Source organism: Camellia sinensis, chromosome 4 (genome assembly GCF_055761805.1).
Source record: "Camellia sinensis isolate YWXY chromosome 4, ASM5576180v1, whole genome shotgun sequence".
NCBI classification, from domain to species: domain Eukaryota; kingdom Viridiplantae; phylum Streptophyta; class Magnoliopsida; order Ericales; family Theaceae; genus Camellia; species Camellia sinensis.
This window is the reverse complement of record NC_138964.1, coordinates 185,964,420-185,991,242: the sequence shown is the minus strand read 5'-3', so window position 1 is coordinate 185,991,242 and position 26,823 is coordinate 185,964,420. Positions and strand designations below refer to the sequence as shown.

The 26,823-nt window shown below is 36.8% G+C and overlaps 1 protein-coding gene and 1 long non-coding RNA gene across 2 annotated transcripts; both read right to left on the bottom strand.

The window, feature by feature from the left end:
• Positions 1-356: 356 nt before the first annotated feature.
• On the bottom strand, positions 357-5,360 carry LOC145789771 (uncharacterized). Its single transcript, XM_082867134.1, has 4 exons — positions 4,802-5,360; positions 3,872-4,307; positions 3,146-3,225; positions 357-2,124 (listed from the first exon to the last, which is right to left on the bottom strand). The coding sequence occupies exons 1-4, from the start codon at positions 5,168-5,170 to the stop codon at positions 739-741; spliced, it is 2,271 nt and encodes a 756-aa protein (XP_082723260.1). The 5' UTR covers positions 5,171-5,360; the 3' UTR covers positions 357-738.
• A 2,974-nt stretch (positions 5,361-8,334) lies between these two features.
• On the bottom strand, positions 8,335-14,905 carry LOC145789774 (uncharacterized). The gene is made up of 4 exons (XR_014328088.1): positions 14,674-14,905; positions 13,003-13,172; positions 8,851-8,920; positions 8,335-8,758 (listed from the first exon to the last, which is right to left on the bottom strand). It is a non-coding gene; the product is annotated as an uncharacterized LOC145789774 (long non-coding RNA).
• Between the last annotated feature and the right edge of the window lie 11,918 nt (positions 14,906-26,823).

The window sequence follows — 26,823 nt, the reverse complement described above, 5'->3', positions numbered from 1 at the left end:
TTGCTCGGGTTGAACCCGTCCGAGTTGTACCCCTAATCCTACGACCTCAACAACAACAAAAAAAAAAAAACAAAATAGAGTAACTTACATTAATTATACCTTTTTTTTTTTTTTTTTAAAGATTAAAAAGACTCAATTAATACAAATAGTATGAAAATAAAAATATATACAAGATAGAACATATATTTTATGTAAAAGAGATGATAATATTATTTTTTTATCTATGTAAGTAATGAATTCTTGATGAAAATAGCTTACATGTTGTATGAATTAAAATTTTAAGAAAACCAAATATAATTACTTCAAATTTGTAAGACTTATTATATTTTTTTCAGACATCAAGGGAAGTAATATAATTTACCCAAACAAATACGGTGGTTCACAATCTTCTATTGATCTGGGATTGTCCAGCAGACTGGTCCAATACAAAAAAATAGTTAATGTATCAAATAATAAACTCAATATACACTCAAAAGGAACCCCAAACCAACCCATATCCTATATCACAACCATCCCCAATGAAAAAAGATATGCAATATTTTGTTGACACTCACCTACAATAACTAACACTGCCTACAATAACTAACACTGCTTCTGCCTCAGCCTCAGCCTCAGCCTGTGAGGAAAGAGATCCCACATCGCGAGCTGAAATTTTCAGCACTTTCTGCACCCTCTACCACGGTCCCTTTGACCATCAGAATGGCCACAACACAGAAGAAGAGGCTTTTCTATGCACCGTTATGACTCTACATGCATATCCTTCACTATTTCTTCAATCAGATATCCGGTAATCTGGGATTCCATCTCTTTCCCCACAGCATCAATGTCATCATTCATCAACCCTGACCAAGTGGTGAACCCCAGATCTTCGGCCACCATATCATTAATGCAGTAATGAAATTTGTCTGTTGGAGGGTATAGATGTGAACGAACAATCTCCCATGCACGATCCAATAACTTCTGTCCACGTGGAGGAAGTAGTGCAGGACCAATAGCCTTTCTGAATCTAGACATGGTCACAGGTGGTCCAAGTACAACTGAAAGTGCTTCATTTAACAAATCAAGCAACAACTTGTGATCTCTTCTGGACCCTTCATTATCCTTGGTCATTTTCTTGTAAGACTCTTCTACTGCTTCAAAGATGTCGTTGGTTATAGGCTTTGCTAGTGGGTCCCATCTTGATAAAATGTTGTCAGATGAACCATTGTACAGACCTGAAGCAACAAGCAAGTCTCGGATGTAAGCTTCTGCTTCATCCTCTAACTCTGCCATTTCAGTTTCCAAGGGCTGCTCTTCGGTGACTGTCTTCTTGGGGCCATCAGCATCGAGTTCATTCAGTTGCCTCAGGATCACTATCCTTGTTGGAGCAGAAGATATATCCAGCTTCTGGTCGGAATTAATCAGAGATGGCTGCTCAAAATCTCTAATTAGGGTTCGGTTCCTTGAAGAATATGATCCCTTCTGCTCAGATGGAAAAAGTTCCTCCCTAAATCCATGATGTTGCAACCCACTTTCACATGGGCTTGCTTTTACTGCATGACCCATAAAATCTATAGGCTTCTCACTTGCTGTAATTCTTCTTGAATTTGAATAGAGAGCAACCTTTTCCTTGTTGAGGGCTTCTTGAGCAAGCCACTGGCTAGGAATTCTGTCAAGTTCAACAACCTTTGAGCATTCCCTGATCCTTGCTGCTTGACATGCTTCAAATTCTTTCTTAAACTTCTGTAGTTCCTCCTCTTGAGGATGTTCTCGTGACCTTGGCTTTTTCAACTTCATGTGAACATGCTGACTATCAGGATCTTTGTCCTTGTTATGTTGAAAAGAATTAAACTCCATCTGTCTAGAAGAATTTGAGTTACAATGGACATGGCCACCTGAGCCTTTTTTATTCTGTTCCTTCTTAAGCAAATTGGTTCCTGGCTTTTGATTCTTTTTTCCATCCTGCCGAGCTACAGATTTTGTATCGAATGATAACATATCCATTCCCATCAGACGGGCCACAACACTCGGTACATTTTGTCTGGTGTTTGGTCCTTTGGACATTTCTTCACTGATCAACATCTTCATTGAAGCCTCAGTTGGATAAGAGTTCTCGCACCACTCATGTTTGACTTCATAAGAGTACTGAAAAATTCGTATATAGAAATAAGAATCAAGAAAGACACCTGCAGAGAGAGAGAGAGAGACACACACACACACACAACACACATGGAGAATGATAGAACAGAGAACATTGACTATTGGAACTTGGAACTGATATTAAGAAGCACTCCTGTATCATGCTACAAGGATGAGTAATGAGTACAAAACATTTGTTCAGTGTAGAAAAAATAAAAAAAGCAAACAAGACAAAAGTTCAATAATAACAAACTGTTTTATACAAAGATTTGGATTTAAATAATGTCGCTGACAAAAAATATATACATGGGAGAAGATTAACAAACGTATCAAAACAGAAAGAATTTGAGTTCAATGAGAAAAGGGCTTCTTAATCTACCAACCAAAATAGACAGCGACAACAGAAATTAACCTCTTCAAAGATGATAAATATCATCAAAATAGTGACAATTATTGATAGAAAAAAAATTTCCAAACCTGATGCGATTTATCCAAAGAGTACTATAAAAACTCAGGAATTGTTATTTTAGTATTTTTCTACTAATATAACAACATTCAATTTTACTTTAACAATAACCATTTTGGCTTGAACCCTTAATTTCTTGTTTGGAAAATTCATCCAAGTACAATTTGCACTGCACAATGGTAATTGTAAAAGTTTCAACCCCAAGTTTTATTTTATTTTATTTTTGGTGAGCCATCAAAGTGTTTGTAAAACCTCAAAACAAACTTCCTTCCAACAAGAGCTGTTGCCCAGTTCTTGTGAGCCTACACTAAAAAGAATCGGGTCAAGCAATCTCTTAAAATGAACACCATGAGCTAGAGCAACAATAAATCCCTTCTTTCTGAAGAATGCAGAGAGTAAACTGCAGTTTGAACACTTCAAATACAGTTTACATCAAAAGCTAACATCCTATCCTCTCTTAGTCACAAAATAACGACAAGAAATAGTAAACCGTTCAAAGGTTCCACCCCATAAACATAGTATAAAGCTCAAATAAAATAAGGTAAGCGATGATGTTATTACCGGGATATTGTCTCCAACAGCGTAATAGCTCTGCGAAGTTTCTACTAGAAGCTCCAGGCTGTTTTGAGGAGCCTCTAAGCCTGTATAGTTGTATCAGCATCATTACCCTACTAATTTAAAAAGCACAAAAGAGATTCAAATGGAAAAATGTGTTTCAAAACTTATTCTCTCTTGCCATAACTAGGTGAGATGAGGTTTTCTTGTGGTGGTAATCATTTTCTTACGAGTGCTAGTGCATCATCTAATATGACAATATTGTGAGTCAAATTAGTAGTTAAATCGTGGTTCTCCTCCCTGAGAAGCAAAGAGATTTGCACATCCTTTTTATTCAAAGAGTCTATAATCACCTTTACCTTGGTTAAGTGTTATAGGTATCAGAATGATGTCAACTTGAGTTTGACCTATGCCAATTGCAATTAGTTTATGAGGGAAGGCACTTGTGACATATCAAATAGTCTATAATCACCTTGATATGTCACAAGTGCCTTCCCTCATAAACTAATTGCAATTGGCATAGGTCAAACTCAAGCTGACATCATTCTGATACCTATAACACTTAACCAAGGTAAAACCATAGCTATTGTTCCATAATCACTGTCAAAATCAATTAGCTACCTTTCATGGTTTCTAGAAATTCAGAATTGAGAAGTAGTCAATTGACTGAATTTATCAAAGTACATTAACAAAAGTTTTGATTAAAATCAATTGTCAAAATCAATTAGCTACCTTTCATGGTTCCAAGTTCAACAACCTTTGAGCATTCCCTGATCCTTGCTGCTTGACATGCTTCGAATTCTTTCTTAAACTTCTGTAGTTCCTCCTCTTGAGGATGTTTTTGTGACCTTGGCTTTTTCAACTTCATGTGAACATGCTGACTATCAGGATCATTGTCCTTGTTATGTTGAAAAGAATTAAACTCCATCCGTCTAGAAGAATTTGAGTTGCAATGGACATGGCCACCTGAGCCTTGTTTATTCTGTTCCTTCTTATGCAAATTGGTTCCTGGCTTTTGATTCTTTTTTCCTTCCTGCCGAGCTACAGATTTTGTATCGAATGATAACATATCCATTCCCATCAGACGGGCCACAACACTCAGTACATTTCGTCTAGTTTTTGGTTCTTTCTTCTTCTTGTCTTTCTTTTCTAGCTCTTTCTCTTTGTTCTGTTTTCAAGAAAATGTAGGAAGATTTAGTTTTTAGATAAGATAATGGTCAACAATTTACTTAAAAAGATAGTTCTGAAACCGGTTTAAGTTTGACTTTTAATGTGTTCAAAAATTTGTTATTTATTTATTTATTTATTAACTCTTTTTCGTAAATAAAAAAAAAAAGTTAAGGGGACATTTAGGGTATGTTTGGTTTGGATTTGTAAAGTCATTTGGGAAAATTTTTTTTAAAAATTTGTTTGGTTTTAACAAAATATCAAATCATTTCAAACCCTCAAATTCCAAAATTACTTTCAAAATATACAACCAAACAAACCAAAAAAAATTTTAAACTCTCACCCAAAAACAATTTTTAAAGAGAACCAAACCAAACATACCCATCAACTCTGAACCATTAATCTGGGTTCAGTCTCTGAGAATATGTAGGAAAATTACCAAATTTTCTCAGCAACCAAACATCGTATTGAAGAGGGAAAAAAAAAAAAACGAACCATGGTGGGTTTGAACTCTTTCATTTTCTGCAACTTCTTCAGCTCCGTCTGAAGCGTTTCTCGCTCTTTCCCCCTTGCTTCAAGCTCCTTCTCCTTCATCTTCAAAGTCTCCTCTCTTGCCTTCAATAGCTCCTCAGTTTGCTCCTTCTCGATCCTCAACTGTTGAAGCTTTTCTTGCAACTCCTCAAAAGATTGATTTTGTTGTTGTTGTTTCGCTTTCGTCCCTGCTTTCTTAGCTTTCTTGGCGGATTGAGGCTGTGACAGGCTCTCATGGTTTTCGAAAGTGGTGGTGGTAGTGGTTGGGATGGTGGTGGTGCAGAACAGGGGGAGGATGCCGGAGTACCAAAAGGCGGCAAAAACCTTATTCATTTTTGAGAGAGAGAGAGAGAGAGATGGACTGTGTAATGGCGTCAAACACTGATGTGTGTTATGAAAGAGAATTAGGCAGAAGGTAGTAGTGGTGTCACCAAAGGCAACCGAATATGAATGTAGTGGTGTAATATGGAGGGAGAGTGATCCGCGGGCTGTCCTAATTTCTTTGAAAGAAATATCCTAATCTATCATAATTTCCATTATTTGGATCATTCTTATTTTAATACTTATTAGGTAAAATTATTAGGTAAAATATTTATATAAAAAATTAGGGTAAATTACACTGACACTCCTGAAATTTATGTTTATTACAATTCTTCCTTTACATTTGAAAAATTATGCTAACTCTCCTGTTAATTTAATTTTATGTATGATGATCATTACGGTAAGGGTGGAACTGTTATGTAACTTTAAACTTCAGGGAGCAATCTATAATGAAACTTTAAACTTTAGGGAAGTGGTGTAATTTTCAAAAGGTGAGAGGGAACTATAATAAACATAAACCTCAAGGGGTGTCAATGTAATTTACCCAAAAAATTAAGGGTAAATTACACCGACACCTCCTAAGGTTTATATTTATTACAGTTCCCCCTCACCTTTAGGAAATTACATCTCCCCTCCTGAGATTTAAAGTTTCATTACAGATTCTCTCCTTCAGTAATTTAATTTTTTTAAATACCAATTTTGCCCTCACTGGGTAAATTACATTGACACCCCTCACATTTTAGAAATTACAATCCATTTCTTAAGGTTTAAAGTAGCATTACCAATTGCCCCATCGGTTAGTATTAGTTGGAAAAAAAAAGTCATTGAAAAAAAATTTTAATTGGAAAAAAAATTAATTGAAAAAAAAATTTGTTAGTAAAATTTTTAAATTTTTGTTTAAAAATCAACGTAAACTCATGTTTTGAATTTACGTTTTTTTCTCAAAATTATCAAACAAGTTTTTTTGATAGTTTTTAAATTTTTGTAAATATAAATTGAAAATTGAAAACGAAATGATTACCAAACAAGTCTCGGATGGTAAAAATGTCAATTAACAAATAATTAAATAAGTTACCAACGTAAGAAATGATTTATCAAAAGATTCTTACACTATGTATAGTTTGATTTTTAGAAAAAAAAAATTTTAAAATTAAAAACTAATTTGGTTAAGAAATAAAAAATAAAAAATAATTATCATTTAAGGATAAAAAATAATGATCATTTTAACTTTTGAGCAGGTTATATACATACGTATGATGGTTTCAATTTAATTTGTAAAAAATTATTTCTAACCACTTGACAGATAAAAATTGTATAAAAAGGATAATTATTTTTTATTTTTTATTTCTTAACCAAATTAATTTTTAATTCTTAAAAAAAAATTCTAAAAATCAAGCAATACATAGTTTAAGAATCTTTTGATAAGTCATTTCTTACGTTGGTAACTTATTTAATTATTTGTTAATTTTATGACATTTTTACCATCTGAAGCCTGTTTGGTAACCATTCCATTTTCAGTTTATATTTACAAAAATTTTAAAAACTGTCATAAAAATTTCTTTGATAATTTTTTTGGTTTATAAATGGTTGTCTCAGTTTATAAATTTGAGGAAAAAACATAAACTCAAAAAATGAGTTTACGTTTTCAGTTTTCAATTTTTTTTTTCAATTAATTTTTTTTCAAATAATTTGTTTTCCAAATAATTTTTTTTCAATTATTTTTTCCAAAAAAAAAAAATTTCCAATTAATTTTTTTTTCAAATAATTTTTTCCCAATTAATTTTTTTTAATTAATTTTTTTCCAATTATTTTTTTAATTAATTTTTTTCAATTATAATGTGTGTGATTCCATTATCATAAATAATAAAAATAAATATAAATTAGTTTATGCTTTTAAAATTTTTTAAACATTTTATTCAAACCAAACGCGTTTGTAATTTATATTTTTCTTAAAATAAACAAAAACCAATTTATAAAAATTTTGTAAACATAAACAAAAAACGTAAACGTTATCAAACGCTACCTAAACATTTCGTATTCAGTTTTCAATTTAAATTTATAAAAATTTTAAAAACTGTCATAAAAATTTGTTTGACAATTTTTTTGATTTATAAATGGTTGTCCCAGTTTGTAAATTTGAGAAAAAAACGTAAATTCAAAAATGAGTTTACGTTGGTTTTTAAACAGAAATTTAAAAATTTTACTAACAATTTTTTTTTTTCAATTAATTTTTATTTCAAATAATTTTTTTTCCAATTAATTTTCTTTTCAATGATTTTTTTTTCCAACTAATGCTAACCAATGGGGCAATTGGTAATTTTACTTTAAACCTTAAGGAGGGGATTGTAATTTCCAAAATGTGAGGAGTGTCAATATAATTCACCCAATGAGGGCAAAATTGGCATTTAAAAAAATTAAATTGCTGAAGGGAAGAATCTGTAATGAAACTTTAAATCTCAAGGGAGGTGATGTAATTTCCAAAAGCTGAGGGGGGAACTGTAATAAATATAAACCCTAGGGTGTGTCAATGTAATTTATCAAAAAATTAAAATGATTAGATATTAGGGTAAATCCCAAATCACAAGTAAATAATCTCATCACTCAATCTTACCGTACTCACTAACCCAATCTACCTAGTAAGGAAAACAAACATGACCTTAGTTCCAATGATAGAAATTTGGAGGGAAAATGAGAATGTGAATCCAAATTTCTATAATTTTACTGTTTGTAACTAATTAGAATGGGATAATACCTACTAACACTGTAATCATTTTTCTTAACTAAGCAAAAATCTAATCCCACACTACCCCTAATAATCTCATGTTTGTAGAGAACCTGAATCATTTAAGAGTAAAAATAATAATAACCCCAAGAAATTCTATTATAGAAAATTTATTATTAAACAACTGCTTAAATGATAATAGCACAATAATTTTATTACTAATAACATAATTTTTTATAATGAGGTTTTCATTCTCTTTCTTTAATTCTTACCATTCAAAGGACACAAGCCCTCTAGTGTGATTGCCTTCCAAGAACATGTTAAGCTGACCAATTTGAGCAAGTGCATATTCAAAAAGAAATTTGATACTTGGCATTTCATAATGCACAAGCATTACTGTGTTCTATGAAATATGTTAGAACACACAACACACATTAATGAAGCAAATAGAGTATAAAATGAACCACCAGCTTAAACAAAACAAATGGAATGTGCGAATGCCTTGGCAGCGTGCGATTATGAATGCCTCAGCAGTCTAAACTCGTACATTCATCAGTCTCTGAGGAACTCTACTATCTTATAAATAAACACCGACACAGTACAAAAACAAGATTGTAATGACACAGTTCGGATAAAGAACATAGCTCATTGCATAGAAGAACAAAGCTAAGGTTTAAAGGAATGCATAATTAGGTCAAAGCCAATTTCTACTTATTGCTATTTTCTTCATAATCTTGTGACCACAAGATTGGGAATTTTACTTGGGTCGACTACGGTACGGATATAGAATGTCATCAAGACGTCGTTTCATGTGATTGCTTACTCTATGCAGGTTCTTGGCCACCCCCGTTGCAACCACGCTTGCATTTCTAGAAAATCTGCAGTTATAAACATAATACAAATTTTAAACCTTGTGAGAATTAACATCGAATTCTAACCGACTGAAAAAGTAATCATATAATTGGCTTGCCTGCTCAAGAACTCATCCCCTACGGAGTAAGCAGGTTTTTGTATTCGAGGCTGAGGAAATCCACGAGCATCTTCAAGAAAGAAATACCATATATTAGAGTCACAGTAATTATACCGAAACATAAGCCACATAACATTCCAGGTAATGAATTCAAATCATTAAAAAAAATGCCAGTAAATGGAGAAATTTCCATATGATACAAAATTAGGAGCACAAATAAGAAATAGTTGATAGATAGAACTAGAGGAAAACTTTTCATAACCAGTAAATGCCACGAGGAAAAACAAGATGATATCTTCATTGTTAACATGGCCACTAAAAAGCTTGCAATAATTTTTTTGAAGGAAAGATTTACCAAGAAAATGAAGTCCAAAACCTAGGGAGCATGGATTCAGAGAAATGTTCATGCCCAACAAACATTGGATACCAACACTCATCAAACATGTCCTGTTATTGTTATAGTTAGTTTTTTTTTTTTTTTTTTACCCCCACCCAAAATCAGCATTACTTTGGACACATGCAGAACGTGCATGTCTATGGTCTAAACACAGATAAAGCACATCTTGAATCTTGATGCAGGTTTGAAGAAAATAAAATGGGGGCCAAAGATCAAAATCAAAATTACGAATTTGTACATATTAACCCCTCCTTAAGGTTATATAATTTTTGAAACCAGTGGGTACCTGGTCCCACCATGCCACATGCCACATGCCACATGCCACATGCCATTGCCACATCATCTCCAAGATTCCTCCATGTCAATCTCATGAGGTGATATGTGGACCACTCAAATGTGTCGTACTAGCTCCTCCCTTGGTCAAGCTATGTTGTTCCTAAATGAGGTTAACGCACATAGCACCTTAGTCTCAACTCTCAAGACAAGTTACATGAACTTGGATGTAAGTACAGAGTGCAAGATGTGTCTCAACATCAATTCATCTAATTCCGAAGTCGAAGGACACCATGGCATGGCTACATATTTCTATTATATTAACATTCTTTTTCATTTTCTAGGGTAAAATATGTTTATAAAATAACATAGAGCAGTGTATCTATAGCATGGAAGTTCTACCAGAGTTTTACAGTAAAATTCTGCAAGTGAAAATATTTGTCGGGTGCCCTCCAACTAAACATGTTGAACATATATTCATATCATTAACCAAGTGTTGAGTGCCCACTGTCAATACGTCACACATTTAAAAAGTCTATGTAACATGCTTGGGGCCCTTCAGCTCAACCAAGCAAGCTTCCACTTGAGCATGTCCTTTCTACTCTAAGTGATGAAATGCTCAGACCCTCCTTGGCTCAACAAACAAACAACTCTTCACCTTAATGTATCCATCCTATGACGCATAGTCATTTCACTCCAATGGCACCTTAATGTTCTCACACAACATATGTTAGAAATGTTAGACTTAGGGATCCCTCAGGGTAGGTGTTGTGATTTTGACCTACGAGACTTCTAGGGATATGTGATGTGGTGGCTAGAATTCATCCAGTTACTCATCCATGTTCCCAAGGAACCTACTTACTGACCACTCTCAGAGAGAGAAATAGAGATCTCCATATAGGTACATCTATATAGCCTCACCAAGTGGTTATGCCAAGTTTGAGACAGGAACCTCACCATATCACCTGTGGTAAGAGCACGTTCAACCCTAACCAAGGGCCTAAGAAGCACAGAAATTTCTATGACACGTCAATTTTTGACAAAAATATGCCCACTCTTTTCTTGCTTATGAGATATAAATTCAATGTATAGTTGCATCTTTCAAATTTTAGTTCAAAAAAGTAACCAAGATCGAAGGCACAAAATAGGCAATCGCACACCCTCCAAGTGATCAAGCCGTGTACATATGTATGTGTGTGTATTTAAACAAGACCACAACAGTACAAAATCCCAGAGCTGACTCGATGCATTAGTGCACAAGCACTACGACAAGCTATGCCAAAGGCAGTCTGCTGTGAATTACATCAAAGAAAAGGAAGATATTATAAAAGATTGTTTAACAGAATTGCTACTACTATGGGCTTGTGTAAATGTAATATCATAAGGCTCCAATTTGTAGGGAAAATAGAGTATTGAGAGAAGTTAAAAGATACGAGGGATGGAGAAGATACCCAAGGAACGGACATTGTCTTTCCTGCAATTAGTTTGGTTGAGCAGGAAGAAGAAAAAAGCAGTAATTTTGTTTTATTTTAACATTCTGTAAGAAGGGCTAAGATTAAAAAGGTTCCTTCTTTCCTTCCTCCTCTCCATCCACATTTGGGCAAAAAGAAAATAATAGGCTAGTGGAATTAACACCTCTTTATGTTTCCTTCTGTTCTATTTATTTTTACTACTAAACATGGAAATTATCTGCATCCCCTCCTTCCTTTCCTCCCAGTATCTCAACCTACCAAATAGAGCTTAAACTATTAATAAAAGCAATCCACTCCAAAGATTAATGTCACCTCGTCAACCTACGAAAATTGTACCCTGCTATGTCCAATGCCTTCGAAATACAATGAAGAACAAGCCTACCAATTCAGAACTCAAAGATTAAAAAGCCAAAACCACACATTAAAAAATAAATAAATAAATAAAATTATAACATGTGCACAAGGTAAAAGAATTATGCCCCACCACAGTAATAACATTATTTCAACACTGTAATTTAGAATTCGATGACATTTTGGCCATCTAAGTTAATTGCAAGCAGTGTTGTCAGTATTCACAATACATATCTTACGATTAAATAGTTTTAGAGAGAAATCGATACATATCATAATGTAATATACAATACATGATACATGATACATGATACGATACAAAAATACTTAAATTTTTTAGCAATTTAAAAAATAATAATAATAATTGAACTTTTTTATGACAATTAATATTATTACAAATTTTCATTAACTTATTACAAAGAATATTTTTGGTACTTATCTTTTATTTTTCTCTACCTTTTGACAAATATCTACTTATTTGATCTGGTATTAAGCATATTGTGTTGTTGATTTAGACCTACTGACACCGGTTGAAGTTCAAAGTTGTCTACTATGGACAAGTACCTTGAGAACTTAAAAGGTGTAAATTAAATATTAAAACCTAAATGGTTAGTTAAGACAGTACTTTATACATGTTTTAACTCCACTCTTTATTTTATATTATATGCATGAAGTATTGAGAATAATACATTGTATATGCATTTATCTTTAAAATTACTTTTGCAATTTTAAATATTATACATTGTTTGGTGTCTTGTTCTTATAGGATATTTATTTTTCTACCTATTTTTAAAGATGCTAAAGTATCTTAGACACACGATACGATACATGATTTAGAGAAAAAACATGATACTCAATTTGTATTCCGATTTAACAACTCGGATTGCAAGTCAAACTGTTCAAAACTACAAATAATTATATATGACTTCTTGTTACTATAATTGTTCTAAACTAAGCTTCTTACCTATGATTTCGCATTTCTAAATCTAAATAAATTACCTTCTCTGCTATGAACATGAGCAGGAACAGAGTCAGCAGCATTAACTTTTTTGTCATACAAAACCAGCAGCAAGGGTTAATTATGTCAGTGAAACACAATGAAACATGCGCATGTAAGCCATACACCAACACCACCCTCCTATTTACACCAAAAATTCAAAATTTATATGCTTTATTTAATAAAGCAAATATGCACACTGTTGGTTTAAGTCAAACCTTAACTAACAGGAGCTAGCTCACTGGTCAGAACCCTTACGATCTCACTAGGAGGTCAGGGGTTCAAATCACAGCACCTGTGTACAGTGTATGGGGTCTTAATCCCCATGTATTTGTTCGGGGTTCCCTCCCCCAAACTTTGGGAGTTTCTTTATATTAATTATACGTTTTATTTGATCTTCACTGTGATTATGATTCATTGAGATTCACTATAATATAATACATCAATCAAAAAAGAAATTCCCAAATGATCAAAAGGCATTAAGAATCACATGTCTCTAATAATCATATCAAGAACTAAGAGGAGTAACATGACGCGAAATGACATAACAACATTGAAAAGTGTATACTTTCATTAGTTTTTGATATATCCTCTAATAAAATTATGCAAATTAAGAGAACCAAAATAGCATGAAAAAAAAGAAGGAAACTCAAGATGATAACCTCTAGGCCAACACAGACCGGCAATTCTGCTTGTGTTTCTTGCACATCTGCTGTAGGATCTTTTCCATTTGAGTACACAGAGTAACCAACACAAGCATATTTGAATTCTGCAAGGCTTCTACCTTCTCTAGAGGCGTCCACCTCAGATTCTCCAACAATGTGGCGTGGTACTAGTCATCACACTTGGAAATCAGTATCCATCTGTAGTTGCAGTGAAAAAATTCCAACCAGAAAACATATGTATGAAGTAAACTAATAAGAAATGCATTGTGCAATCCCTAGGGTGTACAACATTCCAAGATCCATACTGTAAAACACATCCTTCAAATAGTTAGTGCAGCAAAAATAGAACTTTGTGAATTTCTACTGGAAAAGGTGACATCATTTCAGTCTAAAAGGTACATTCATACAGGTGTAGAGGCAAAAACTTTTTCCCTCCACAAGTTAAGCAAATCCAAAGCCTCTTAAGTAACTGGCAGTCAATGAAGTACACTGGTAAGGGCTCAAGCACTAAGAACCACCAAACAAAAACAATCACAACATAATAGAAAGTCCACAAATAATAGTGTTCCCAACATAACTCACTCATAAGACATTCAGGATTTTTTTTTTTTCTCCCTCTTTTTGAACTACTTTCAGGATTAGTTAACAACCTAAAACATTGTCAAATAGCAGTGCATTACATTTCATGGACTTTCTGTTTTTTCAGCTACCTAGCACTTTCACACTTATAAAGCTACGGATAACCATGCTCTCTGACGTGCACACTAAGTGTTTATATAAATAGTTGAGATCAATTTCGCAACTGCCTTAAATGGACATTTTGCATATTTACAGTTTTGACATAACCTCACTATATAAACACTCCTTAAATATGTTAGCGAGCATGGTTCATAGCTCTAAAAGTGAGTGTAGAGGTTAAAAAAGGAAAAGAACACGCACCAATTCAAAATTCCTTTTAGATAAGTAAATTTTAAATTTAATTTTCCATTCATGAAACCTTCACGACTAATTCAAATTTGTTCGGCATATTGTTTAAATCTAATTGTATATTCTTGTTATTTACTGAGTGATTATTCTTAGTTGAATTATACGACCGATTCCAAAATTGCTAATTTTCTTTCATTCCTAAAGTTCATAGGGCCACTGGCCACATCAACAATTCAGAGGACCATGCTAGTTGCTTCTGTAAGAACCATATTAGTTCCATTCTATAATGATTTTTTATTTTCAAATCAAATCTATTTTATACAGTTCAAATTCAATTCAAGACATATTTTTGTTGATTTAAAAAATAATTAACCCTTGTTTCAAATGTAAAAATTATTTTAGAAAACATTATGATTTCAAATCATTCAATACTAATGGTTGTTCTGAAAATGATATCTATTATTTACTCAACTTTTTATTCATTTAATAAATTAATTTTCAATTAATAAGGTACCTTTCAAAAGATACCACAACTATTGTGCCTTGAAACCAGAGTTGATCATATCTCTAATCCAAACTAAAATTTGTTTCCACAAATAGGAGTTTTAGTTTCATATTAGCTACAAAACTCACAAAATACCTACTATAAAAAGGGTTTTCTATGCAAGTACATACATATCAAATGGGTATGTATGTATGTATGTATGTATGTATGTATGTATGAAGGAGAGAGAGAGAGACCTTGGGGAAGAGAACGAAGGATGCCGAGGCAGAGAGGGTTGCGAGAATTGGAGTTAAGGGTGGAGGAATAGAGAAGACAACCCTTGCATGACTTTGCCTTGTTGTTCATCTTCTGCTTGAGATTTTCTTCTAGGGTTTGGTTGTTGATTTTAGGCATACAAAAAAGTGAATATTAAAAAGTGAAGCCAAACAAGCTCCTTTTTTTTTTTTCTTTTTTTTTTCTTTTTTGTATAAATGACAAAAAAAAAAATTCTTTTCTTGATGTTTCAAAAAATTTCATTCCCTTTTTTTTGAGTTAAAAAAGTTTACTTTTTAAATCCATATAGATTATTATAAATAAAAATAGGGTAAATTATAACTTACCTCTCTGTGGTTTATCTAAAAAATACAGAGTTCCCCTATAATTTCATTTGTAACACTTAAATCCCTATACTTCGTACCAAAGTGTAATTTTGGACTGACATAACAGAAATTATAAAAAATCTAAATTACTCTTATTTATTTCTCTAATTTTCTCCTATTACAAATCAGAATATTCTTTAATTTTTCTTTATATTTTTTGTATGCCTCTTCTTCTTCTTCTTCTTTCTCATCCCATGGCAAATCACACACCTCTCATATTATCATCAAATACATATCTCTCTCTCTATAATTTAGACCCAAAAATACTCATCTCTCCCTCTCTAGAATTTAAATTATACATATTTGATATATGATATACATATATGATATATATATATATATATACATATTAACTGATATATATAATACCTATTTTAACAGGTATCTTGCATAAGGAAAAGCGATCTTATATTACTTCGTATCTCTCTCTCTCTATATATATCCTCCATCAAAACCACGAACCACCCTTTACAAAGTGATATAGATGAAGCAACAGAAGAAGGTAGATGATGAAAAAAAAAAGAAATAGATTTGGAGATGTTTTTTTGAAATGTGTGAAGTTAGTTTTCGGACAACTTTCGACATGCCGAAATCACCCATTTTAGGAAGAAGTGAGAAAACGAGGTAACGTAAGATGAAGTATAAAGTAAGGTGAGGAGATTGGTGAAAGAACGAGATAAAATTGTTAAGAATTGAGAAAATTATGGAGTCCAAAAGCGAAGAAATGTCAGAAACGGGAAGAAAAAGTGAATTTGGTTGGTATGAATCCCATCAATGCTATTTCAAAAATCTAAATATTTACACATATTAATTGTTTGATTTCATGGGTTGGGTTTGTTAGTAATATGAATTATAAGAAGAAAAGTGAGTTTGGATAATTTTTAGAGAGAGAAGTTGTGGTAGTGATTTTGAGTGGTGGTTTTGCATAAAATAAGAAGTTGGTTGTGGTTTTGCATGGAATATGATGGTGGTGATGTTGGTTGGTTGTGATTTTGTATGGAAAGTGATGGTGGTGGTTTTGTATGGAAGGTGATGGTGTTGCATATTTATATAATAAGGGAGAGAGAACCTGTGTGGTGGTCCAAGACTGTAACTCATGCTCTGTTGCACTATACCATTCTATGTATATATATGGCAATAAGGGTGTTTTGGTCATTTGTCATATGTTTTTGGGTAGGAAAAACTACTCCACTCACTATTCATGGTCGTGCAACACACGTTCCGTTTAAACAAATAGTTCCGTCGAAAATTACACTTTAGTATGAAGTATAGGGGATTTAAGTGTTACAAATGAAACTATAAGATGACTCCGTATTTTTTAGGCAAACCACAGGGGGTTAAGTTATAATTTACCCTAAAAAAAATTATAAAATTTTATTTGTTTTTGTTTTTTCTTAATTTTTTTAAAAATATTTAAATTGTTTTATGATTACAAGTTAAAACTATTTAATAAGTTTTTAAAAAGGTAAATTACAAATACACCTCCTGAGATTTGATTAAAATACGAATCGCTCCTTGTGATTTTGAAAATTACATTTCACCCCTGACGTTTCTAAATTTCATAACAAATTACCCCTTTTATTATTAAATCATCAAGTCAATTAACAGTTTTTAATGATGTTAAAAATATGTTTCAATTAATGATTTATGTAATTTTATTATTGTATAGTAGAATAATTATGAATTTCATTTTTTTAGTTAATTTTGCTAAATAAAAAATACTAACAATGAGGTATTTGTAATTATCCAAACTACAAGGGACAATCTATATTTTAAGCAAATATCAAGGAGTGTATTTGTAATTCACTCTTTAAAAAAGGACGCTCGGGTCAAAAATTTAAATTTCATTTGTCTAATGGTGTAGGTACTACTTTATTATGGCTCTGTTTGGGAAGCAAGTTTAGATCAAAATAGTTATACAAGATAAAATTGATTGTTTTAGTCAAATAAGACAAAATATCACATCTAACTCATAATCATTTTATTTTTTTCACAAAAAGTTAAAAAAATCAAAAAATCTATTCTAAACGAGACTTTTTAGCCTCAAACAATAAAAAAAAAAAAAAACTAAAAACCAAGCCATTACCATTATGTATTCCCACAAATTTATCTGTTGAATCCATTACCAAACCCAAGTCTCTCTCTTCTTTTTGTCTCTAGAAGCCATCGGCATCCACTTTCATTCTCTCTCTCTCTGTCCACTTCGTCTCTCTCTCTCTCTCTCTCACTCGCTCATTACCGTTTATGCGCAGCATCACCGACGCATGTCAATGCTGGATTGATTGACACCATGTAGACGTCCCCGAACGTCCTGGGAGGGAATCCCCCCTCCCCCCCCCGTTTTGTTCATTGGGCTCACTACAGTTCAGGACTCAATGTCACGGTCCTGTATCTAATCTCGCAGAGTGCAATGCAAGACCGATGAAATCATCAAAGAGTCTAAATCTGGCAAATCATTTTTGAAAACAGATTTTTTGAAAGAAGTGCCAAACATGGACTGCTTTGCCAGATACAGAGTCGCCACCTAAATATTTTATTTTGGGAAAATTTAGGAAACCCTGACTCGTTGCCTAAGGCCACATGTCTGTCATCACCAAAGTTGCCTCGGCTCGGGAACTTGGGTACGATTGGGGAAGGTCACTTCGTGAGCACTCCCGCTCGCCCGATCAAAGATCGGCCTCTACTAACCATGATATCGAGTTTTGAAAACATTATGCGTTCTTATTCCGGTTATTAGCCTAGATTTACTACGTGATGCGCACAGCATACAAGTATAGACTGGGTCGCCTGAATTGGAACAAAACATTTCATGTTTGTTTTGAAAACGGTTTGCTACTCGCAAGTAAACTAAAATGTGGATTTGTCACCCTCAGGTGGGCTTAGAAAACAAGATGATTTGCCACTATCTAGTGGGCTTAAAACTCACAATTGGTGAATTGTTCCAATTCGGATAACCCAACCTTCACCCACAGGCATTCAGGCAGGTATATCATATAAGGACATAGCCTCATGGTAAGCATGCTATCATGGCAGTCACTCACATACATGCAAAGATGCTAAAGCGTAAAACTTACCAAGTACTCCAAGCCAAAACAAAAGCTATGTTAGAAATTCATGCGTGATCCTAACTATACAGAAATGCCTAATGCAACATATGCAAAATGCAACTAAGATAGGCTCGGCTATTCTAAACATGGCATATGATGATGCTACAGCTAGCACATATTCAATTTGGAATTTGAAATACAAATGTAGTTAGTATGATGCGCCAAGCCCGATGCATGCAAGACAGATGAATGAATGCAGACATGCTATCATACTGTATGCTAATTGAAACATGCCCTAATCTAACCATCATAAGCTGGTAAATAAAAGGGAGAAAGACGTGGGGTTGGAAGACATACATCACACTCACGCACACTTATTGCAACATTGCCCTCGCTCGGAGGGTCCGAATAAATAGTACAGTCCGAATAAATACAAAATCCTAATTAATTAACAAATTAATCTAAGAAAGCAGGTAAATTAGCACGTAAATCCATGGACCGCCTCAGCTCTGTTCCAAATGATGAATGATGCATGCTCGAGTTGCCTTGTGCAGAAATCCATTACGATGCCCCGATTTGCCTCTGTTTGCAATTGTTTTCGGAAGGTTGCGCAACGCTCCAGAAGGCCGCTGATTTCTGATTTACTGCAACAGAGAGCAATAAAGGGGTATGGCAAAGTATTTCACATATGTATGCATGACTACTCTTCAGGGAGTGTAGTCCTCGATCTTCGTGCCACTAATCACGCATATCGATGCATGATGGCCGAGGAGTCGAATTGCACGACTCAATATGAAATGAATGCACATGAAAACACAACAAGACCTAAACTCCATCATGGGTAATCCGGAGTGTCGGCGACGGGGAATTGAGACACGTTCCGTCACTCGGAGTACGAAACGTCCCTCGTTTCCCGTGCTTGGGCTAACTCCTATCCCAAACACAATGCAAATGAAATGGCATACACAATGCGACTAACATACAACCTAGCATACGCAATGCTATGAGATGGTATGCACAATGCTCGATGTAACATGGCATACATAATGCTCTAAAATGCAACCTAGCATACGCAATGCTATGAATTGAAATGATATACACAATGCACGATGGACTTACACCAACATGAGTGAACCTCAGCCGCACTCACATCAGTGGCCATTAGATGAAAATGAGACAACCGAAATGCGTGCACACATGCACGCAAACCGAGGACCGAACCTAAGGCATAAAATACCACTCTACCAAGGCATGACAAAGGATGCAAGATGGCATTCAAACATGTAAATTTCAGCACTGAAACATGATGTTAAATGGTCCCGAAACATGGAAATATGGCACCCGATGCATGGAATAAGCCCCGAAACTCAAAACTAGGCACATGCATTGAACCACAAGCGCACAAAGCAAGCATTATTTGATCATGAAGCATAAAGACAGAGCCAAGGCAGTCCCAAAATATGCACATTTCTGGTTTAAAGCATGGCCAAAAGATGCTAACATGATGGACTAACATAGCATGCAACATTGGCAAGCAAGCATGGTTTACATGGCATGTATATGAAGAAAATGAGAACTCATCAAACTAGACAAAAACAGTGAATAAAATATGCCAAAATATGCCCAAATAATCACCGAAATGCTGCCAATGCATGCAAAAATGAGGGGCTTCTTTGGAGGGCCTTGCAAGGGGTTGTTAAGCACATATAAGATAGACACTTAGCATGGAAAAACTAACTCTGGAAATGGATTATGACAGCCCTAAAACTCACCAAATAGGCCCTGAAATCAGTCTAGGAAACATGCAAAGAAAGGCTCATTTGAAAAGCCTTGGATGGGATTGCTCTACACATGCATTGTAGGTATAAAATATGGCCAAAAGGGCCTTGTACAGAGCCAAAGCAGCCCCCAAAACTCACATAATGAGGCCTGAAACAAGACTTCGATGTATGCAAAATAGGGTCCCTTTGAAAGGCCCAAAAGACCCCCAAACAAGACAAGGAGAGAGGGGGTCACCCCCCTCTAATTTTGGCCCTCAAAAATGCATTTAAGCCACTGAAAATCCACTGTATTTCAGTGGTTAAGAGGCCAAACCATGGCCAATGCAAGTGCTCTAATGCATAGCCTTAATCATGAAGGGATGAAGCATGCATAGGGGGAAGATGACCCCAGACAGAAATGGGACCTTAACAAAACTTGAAGACGATGTCAAAACAAGACTTTTTCCAGTTTATAGAAAATCTCGAAAATGTTCACAATTAAGGCTAAAATAGGATGCAAAAATAGCCCTAAAAGAGAGATAGAAGATAAGGGGAAGTAAATGACCTCAAACAGCAAAGTGCCCTTAAACAAAGTTGAAGAGGGGGCCAAAATAAGATACTTTACAGTTTAGGTCAAAGCCCAGAAATTCTTTAAAATAAGGCTAACCAATCATGCAAAAAAAATGCAAGCTTAAGGGAAATAGGCACTTACCCTTGAAGAGCAGCAATGCTGGAGCTTTTGGACCAAGTTAGTGAACCTTCAACCTCTAGAAATCAGCTTCAAGGGGCTGGAATGAATGGTGGAGGTGGTAGGCTAGGAGTTGTAGTGTAAAATGACCAAGAACAAGGGTGTTTGAAGGTTTGAAGTAGAGAGATGGAGGGGAAATGGGTGTATATCTCAGCTGGTTTTTTCTAACCAGCCCAAAGGAGGGAGAGGACCTCCTATATAGACAAAGAGGTCTAAAGCTTCTCTTGGAAGCTAAAAACAACTTTGAAGATCCTCCATACACGTGTATGGAGGATGCTGCAAATGGCTCCCAGCTGGCACAGTTGGAACACACTCAGAGAGACAAAACAGAGGGTAGCTGGCCAACTAGTTCAAGTGGCCGGCCGACCACTTGCCTTGGTCGGCCGACCAGGGTTCAAAAGGTTCAAGGTCTAAAGCTGGTCGGCCATGAATCCCTTGAAGTTAGCTTTCCAATGCCGCAAACCTTGCATTAAAATTCCTCCTGTGCAAAAAGTTATGCCTGTTTTGGTGAAGCCGCGCAGATTCGATCCAACCGGACTTCAACCAACCATATCTCCCCTACTCGAACTTGGTTTTAGGAGATTCTTGAGTGTGAAATGAATCCCCAGAAGTCTCCTTTCCAATGGTAATGGCCTCACATCTAAATTCCTCCTGTGAAAAGAGTTATGCCCGTTTCGGTGAAGCCGCGCAGTTTTTGGTCCTCCCGGATTCATGCTGAACCACTTTGGACCACCTGATTTTTCTGATCTGCCATCTGATTTTCTGGTCGGCCATGTGGCCACATTGAAGCCCCAGAAGTTAGCTTCCCAATGGTGCCAACCTTGCATCAAAATTCCTCATGTGCAAAGAGTTATGCCCGTTTCGGTGAAGTGGCGCAGTTTCAGTCCTCCCCGGATTCATGCCGAACTTCTCCCAAACTAGTTTTCCTCTCTTTCCTCCTCTTTTCTTCAACTCCAAACCCCTAGACAAGGTGTTTTGAAAGATTTTTCAAATATTTCATCTCTTTTTCATTCATTTCCACTTTGTCCTTGCTCGGTTTACCGAAAAGCGCAACATTCAACAAAATGCGAGCCTCAGAACATCGTAGGAACTTTATTTTCAAAACGTTTTGAAAGAGAGGGTTTCAAGTCTAAAATCTTTTGATCAAGATTGTTTTGGTCCAAGAAAGGGGTATGATGTTGAGATTTGACTCTCTCATTGTTGAAGAAACTGAACCTTTGCCCTGCACACCTTTCTCCATCAAGTAAACCATCAGTCGCGTCCAAGTCTTAAGGGCTGTCAAAAATGGGGTGTCTACAGTTGCCCCTCTTTGATAGAACTCGAAAGTTAAGAAGTGACGGGAGTGAATGTCAAAGCCTAGAGACGAACCATTTTTGACAAGACCGAAGACTTGGACAAACAAACAAAGTACAGACAAATAAATAGTTGCGCCCGCAGGCTGCCTACGTATCCCTTTGCAAGGAATCAAACCAGCGTAGTTCAGGGGCAGGATGCAAAATGATATACAGAAAGATTTTGATAATTGGACTTATACGTTACCCGAAGCCGGTTTGAAAATTGGACTTATACGCTACGCGAAGCCGGTTTGAAAATTCAGGATTTATGCGATTCACTGTAATGACTAAAATGCAATGTGATAGCTAGGAAAAGGGAGGTACCTTACAGGGGCAATTGGCAATGACTTACCTCGGCAATGTCCTACCTCATGCTGATGTGGGAATCTTCTTCTTCTTCTCAGTTGAACTATAGGTACGGCTTTTCTCCCTGACTATGGTTGCAGTTTTCCCTATTCTCCAACAGGGTGACAGACTAGGTTGATTCGGTATCCAGAATTGAGGCGCATACATATGCTATCTCAATCTATGGGGCTGCCATACAGATTTCAAGCTGAGGATATACCCCTGGGTATTTAAACCAGACTTTAGTCTCGGAAATCCCGAACCTTTGCGTTCTAGGCAAGAGCCATTCGAACTCTAGTTTCCACCGTCTCAGCTGGTCTCTTAGGAACTCACCACAAACACAGGCAGGTGGCTATACCAGACCACTAGAAGTCGTTCGGGTACGACAAACACCAAAGGAATTGCACCTTTAGAGGATTTAAGGTCTCCTAGACCAAGGAGTGCACAAGACAGTGCGAATGATGCAAAAATACAATGTGCACAAGACAGTGCGATGCAGAGTGAATGCACAAAACAGTGCTAAGAAGATGCACAAAATAGTGCGATGCTAAAGGTGTACAAAATAGTACGAGCATGGTGAATGCACAAAACAGTGCAATACAGATAAGGTGCGCAAGATAGCGCAATGCGATATGCAAAGCATAAGACAGTGCGATTGAGGTGCGTAAAATAGCGCGAATGTAAACTACACAAAACAGTGCGATGCGCAAAATAGCACGAATGATAAACTACACAAAACAGTGCGATGCGCAAAATAGCACGAATGTAGACTGCACAAAACAGTGCGATGCGCAAAATAGCGCGAATGATAAATTGCACAAAACAGTGCGATTGAGGTGCGCAAAATAGCGCGAATGATAAACTGCACAAAACAGTGCGATGCGCAAAATAGCACGAATGATTTGAAATGCACTAAACAATGTGATACACTAAACAGTGCGAGTGATTTGAGACCCTCTTGCGAGAGGGCGCAATGTTGTAATAAGGGTGCATGTGCGTGTGCGTGTGCGTATGCATGTCTTCCAACCCCCACTTCTTTCTCCCTTTTACTTAACCGCTTTCGATGGTTAGTTTTAGGGCATTTTCAATTAGTATATTTTATGCTCTGCATGCGTGCATCATTCATTTGTCTTGCATGCACCGGGCTCGGCGCATTATTTAAACTGTATTGTATTTCAATATTTACTTGAATACGTGTTTAACAGCATGTTATCAAGTGTTGCATTCATTTGCCATCTTAGATAGCCAAGCCTACTTAGTTGCATTTTGCATGTGTTGCATTAGGCATTGTTGACATAGCTAGGATCATGTATTGATTACTAACTAGCTTCTGTTTTGGTTCGGAGTACATTGTAAGTGTTTACACTTTAGCATACTTGCATGAGTGTAAGTGTTACCATGATAGCATGCTTGCCATGAGGCTATTTGCTTAAGTGCTTAACTGTTTGAATGCCTATGGGTAAAGGCTTGATTGCCTAGATTGGAACAACTCGATGATTGTGAGTTTTGAGTCCACTTTGCGAAGTGGCAAAAATCATGTTTTAAAGCCCACTTGAGGGTGGCAAATCCGCATTTTAGCCTACTTGCGAGTAGTACTTTCAAACCATTTTCGAAAAACAAGAATGAGTTATTTTGTTCCAATTCTTGTGATTGAGTCTATACTTGTATGATGTGCGCATCACATAGTAAGTTAGCTTAATAACCGAATAAGAACACATGTATTTACAAAAACAACATATCATGTTAGTAGAGGCCGATCTTTGATCGGGCGAGCGGGGGTGCTCATTTCAGGACCTTCCCCTCTCGTACCCAAGTTCCCGAGCCGAGGCAACTTTGGTGATGACAGACACGTGGCCTTAGGCACGAGTCAGGGTTTTTTAAATTTCCCAAAAACAAAATATTTAGGTGGCGACTTTGAAATCTGGCAAAATAGTCCATGTTTGGCGCTTTTTAATTCAAAATCGATTTTCCAAAACGATTTGCCGGATTTGGACTCTTTGGTGATATATCAGTCTTATATTGCACTTTGTGAGATTAAATTCAGAACTGTGACAAGAGTCCGAACAATAATAACTAGAACTACAATTCGCGCCCTCTCCGAAAGGGGGGCGCGCGGAGCGAGTTCGGGCGGTCTACAGCCACTTGAAAAAGTGGGCTTAAAATGGAATATTAATTAAACTACCCTAACTCAAGCAAATAGCCTTCATCTACAGGCATTCAAACAATTATATCATTTAAGCACTTAGCCTCATGGAATTCATGCTTTGGACATGGCAACACAAACACTCAATGCAAGATGCTAAAACCTGAAATTACTCACCTAGTACTCCAAGCCAAAACAAAGCAAAATAATTAGAAAATATGCATGTTCCTAACTTTATGCGATTATGGCTAATGCAACACATGCGATATGCAACTAATAGGCTTTGCTACTAATTTATGACATGTGAATTAATTTGCTAACATGTGGTCTAAGCATGTATTCAAAGAATTATTTAAATGACAATGCAAGTTTGAATAATTAACCGAGCCTTGGTGCATGCAATACAAATGGATGCAAGGCATGAGAATGCTAATGAAATGTGTACGGGGAGCAAATATTCAGGCGAGCCCGTACTCCTTTCTTCCGAGCTCCGTTTCTGTCCGATCACCTGCGAGCAGATAATGGTGAGCTACCCGGCGGTGTGTGGCTGGAAAAACCCTCCGACGATCAAGTTAGCACACACCTTAGGATGGAGAGAGAGAGAGAGAGAGAGAGAGAGAGAGAGAGAGAGAGGAGTGTAAGAGTGTAGGAATTCCTTACAGAATGTTCGTCTGTCATGTATGGGGGGCGCAGACATGCTTATATACCCTCTGCGCCCCATATCCACTCCCAGTCATCTCCTGACACGTGGCTCCGCTATCCCATCTGTCAGCGTAAACCTTGCTGAACATCACCTAATCTCAACTGCCTGCCTTCTCAGCTGGAGCTCGGCAACCGAGCTGCTCTATCCACGGCCGTGCTGTGCTTCATACCCAAGCACTTTACTGGTTAAGCCCAAGGAGGACCAGGCTAGGCGGCATCTCGGCAAAGCCGAGCCCGGGGCACCTCCTGTGGTCGGCCTTTCTGCCGATCAAACGATTACCTCGGCAGACCACGCCTTTCCGGGCGCCGGTCACTCAGCTTGACTGGTTCCACCATCGCCTGATCAAGCAGCTCGATCCAACCGAGCACTGCTTTGCCGAGCAGCTTCTTTACGGTCTGGGGTGGCACATACTTGGCCTAACTCCTGCCCGACCCAAGTCCTGGCAGCCCATCTCCGGGCGGATCGCCGGTCATCTCGGCCCCATGCACCATTAAGCTCTCAACCCGCTCGGCCGTTACCTCGGCCCAATTCCAGATCATAAATCTCCCTCTCAATTGCCCCTTAATTCCGTCCGCTGAAGCGTGACTGGGATTACCTAAACTGACCGGGACAATGTTTTCCTCGGTCCGCGGTTTACAGAATGGCGATCAGGCCGGTTACTATCCCTGGCTTTAGAACTTGCACGGTTCAACTTCTCGGTTTTTCATTCCTGTCTTCAAGACCAGCCCGGCTGGCTCCTCGGTCATCGTCTTGCTTGACCTTCCTGTCGCTTTAACTCTGACGTCGCCATAAATGGGGACACGTGGCGGGCTGCCATTGGTTCTCGAGCAGCTAACCCGCCGTTTTGCCAAAATTTGAATTTGGGCGGTCTCTCTTGTCTATACATACAAGACCCTTCTTCCTCACTTTCCTCCTACTGTCTTTCTTGCTTATCAAGCTTCACAGAGCTATTGCTCATTCTCTGCCGTTCCTGAACTCGAGCTCCAAGGTGAAGAACACATTGCCCTAACTTGGTAAGTCCTGAAACTCCCCTTTTATTGTCATTTTCTTTGATATTTCACACACTAGGGGAGAGAAACGCAGCTTTTAGGATTCGGGCACCAAAAACCATCCCAAACCCTCCATTACTCATGATGTTCTTCATTTTTCCTGAAGAACACTGAAGAACTGGGGCTGACCGGGCTCCTGGTCTTCATTTGATCCAAAAAACCAATCTAACCGAGCAAATAACATGTTTGTCTCAACCCCAGCAAAAACCGAGATAGCAAAAGGAATCGGTCGCTCGATCGGGCTAACATCTGGTCTGCTTGGACGACCGAACTCCTTAGTTAGCTTAGACGACCGAGGTGGTTTGGCACTCTTAATGACCGAGCTAAAGTCCAGCTCCTTTCGTGCGACCGCGTTCACACTTACACTTGCCATCATTTTCCTGCAGAGTCCAAGGGGACCACTGTCCATTCCTGAGGCTCTCCAGGCCGAGCAACAACCAATTACCACAGTGCCAAACCCCTCAGCCGAGCTATCCTAGGCCGGCCACAAATCGGGAAATTTCGATTTCTCGTAGATACTCCGGCTGCCCTAGCCGCGTTCAGAGAGGAGTACGGCATCTCGGCCGATGTCCACCTTGAGCTAGCCGAGATTGAAACAACGTCTTGGGGCAGAGAGGAG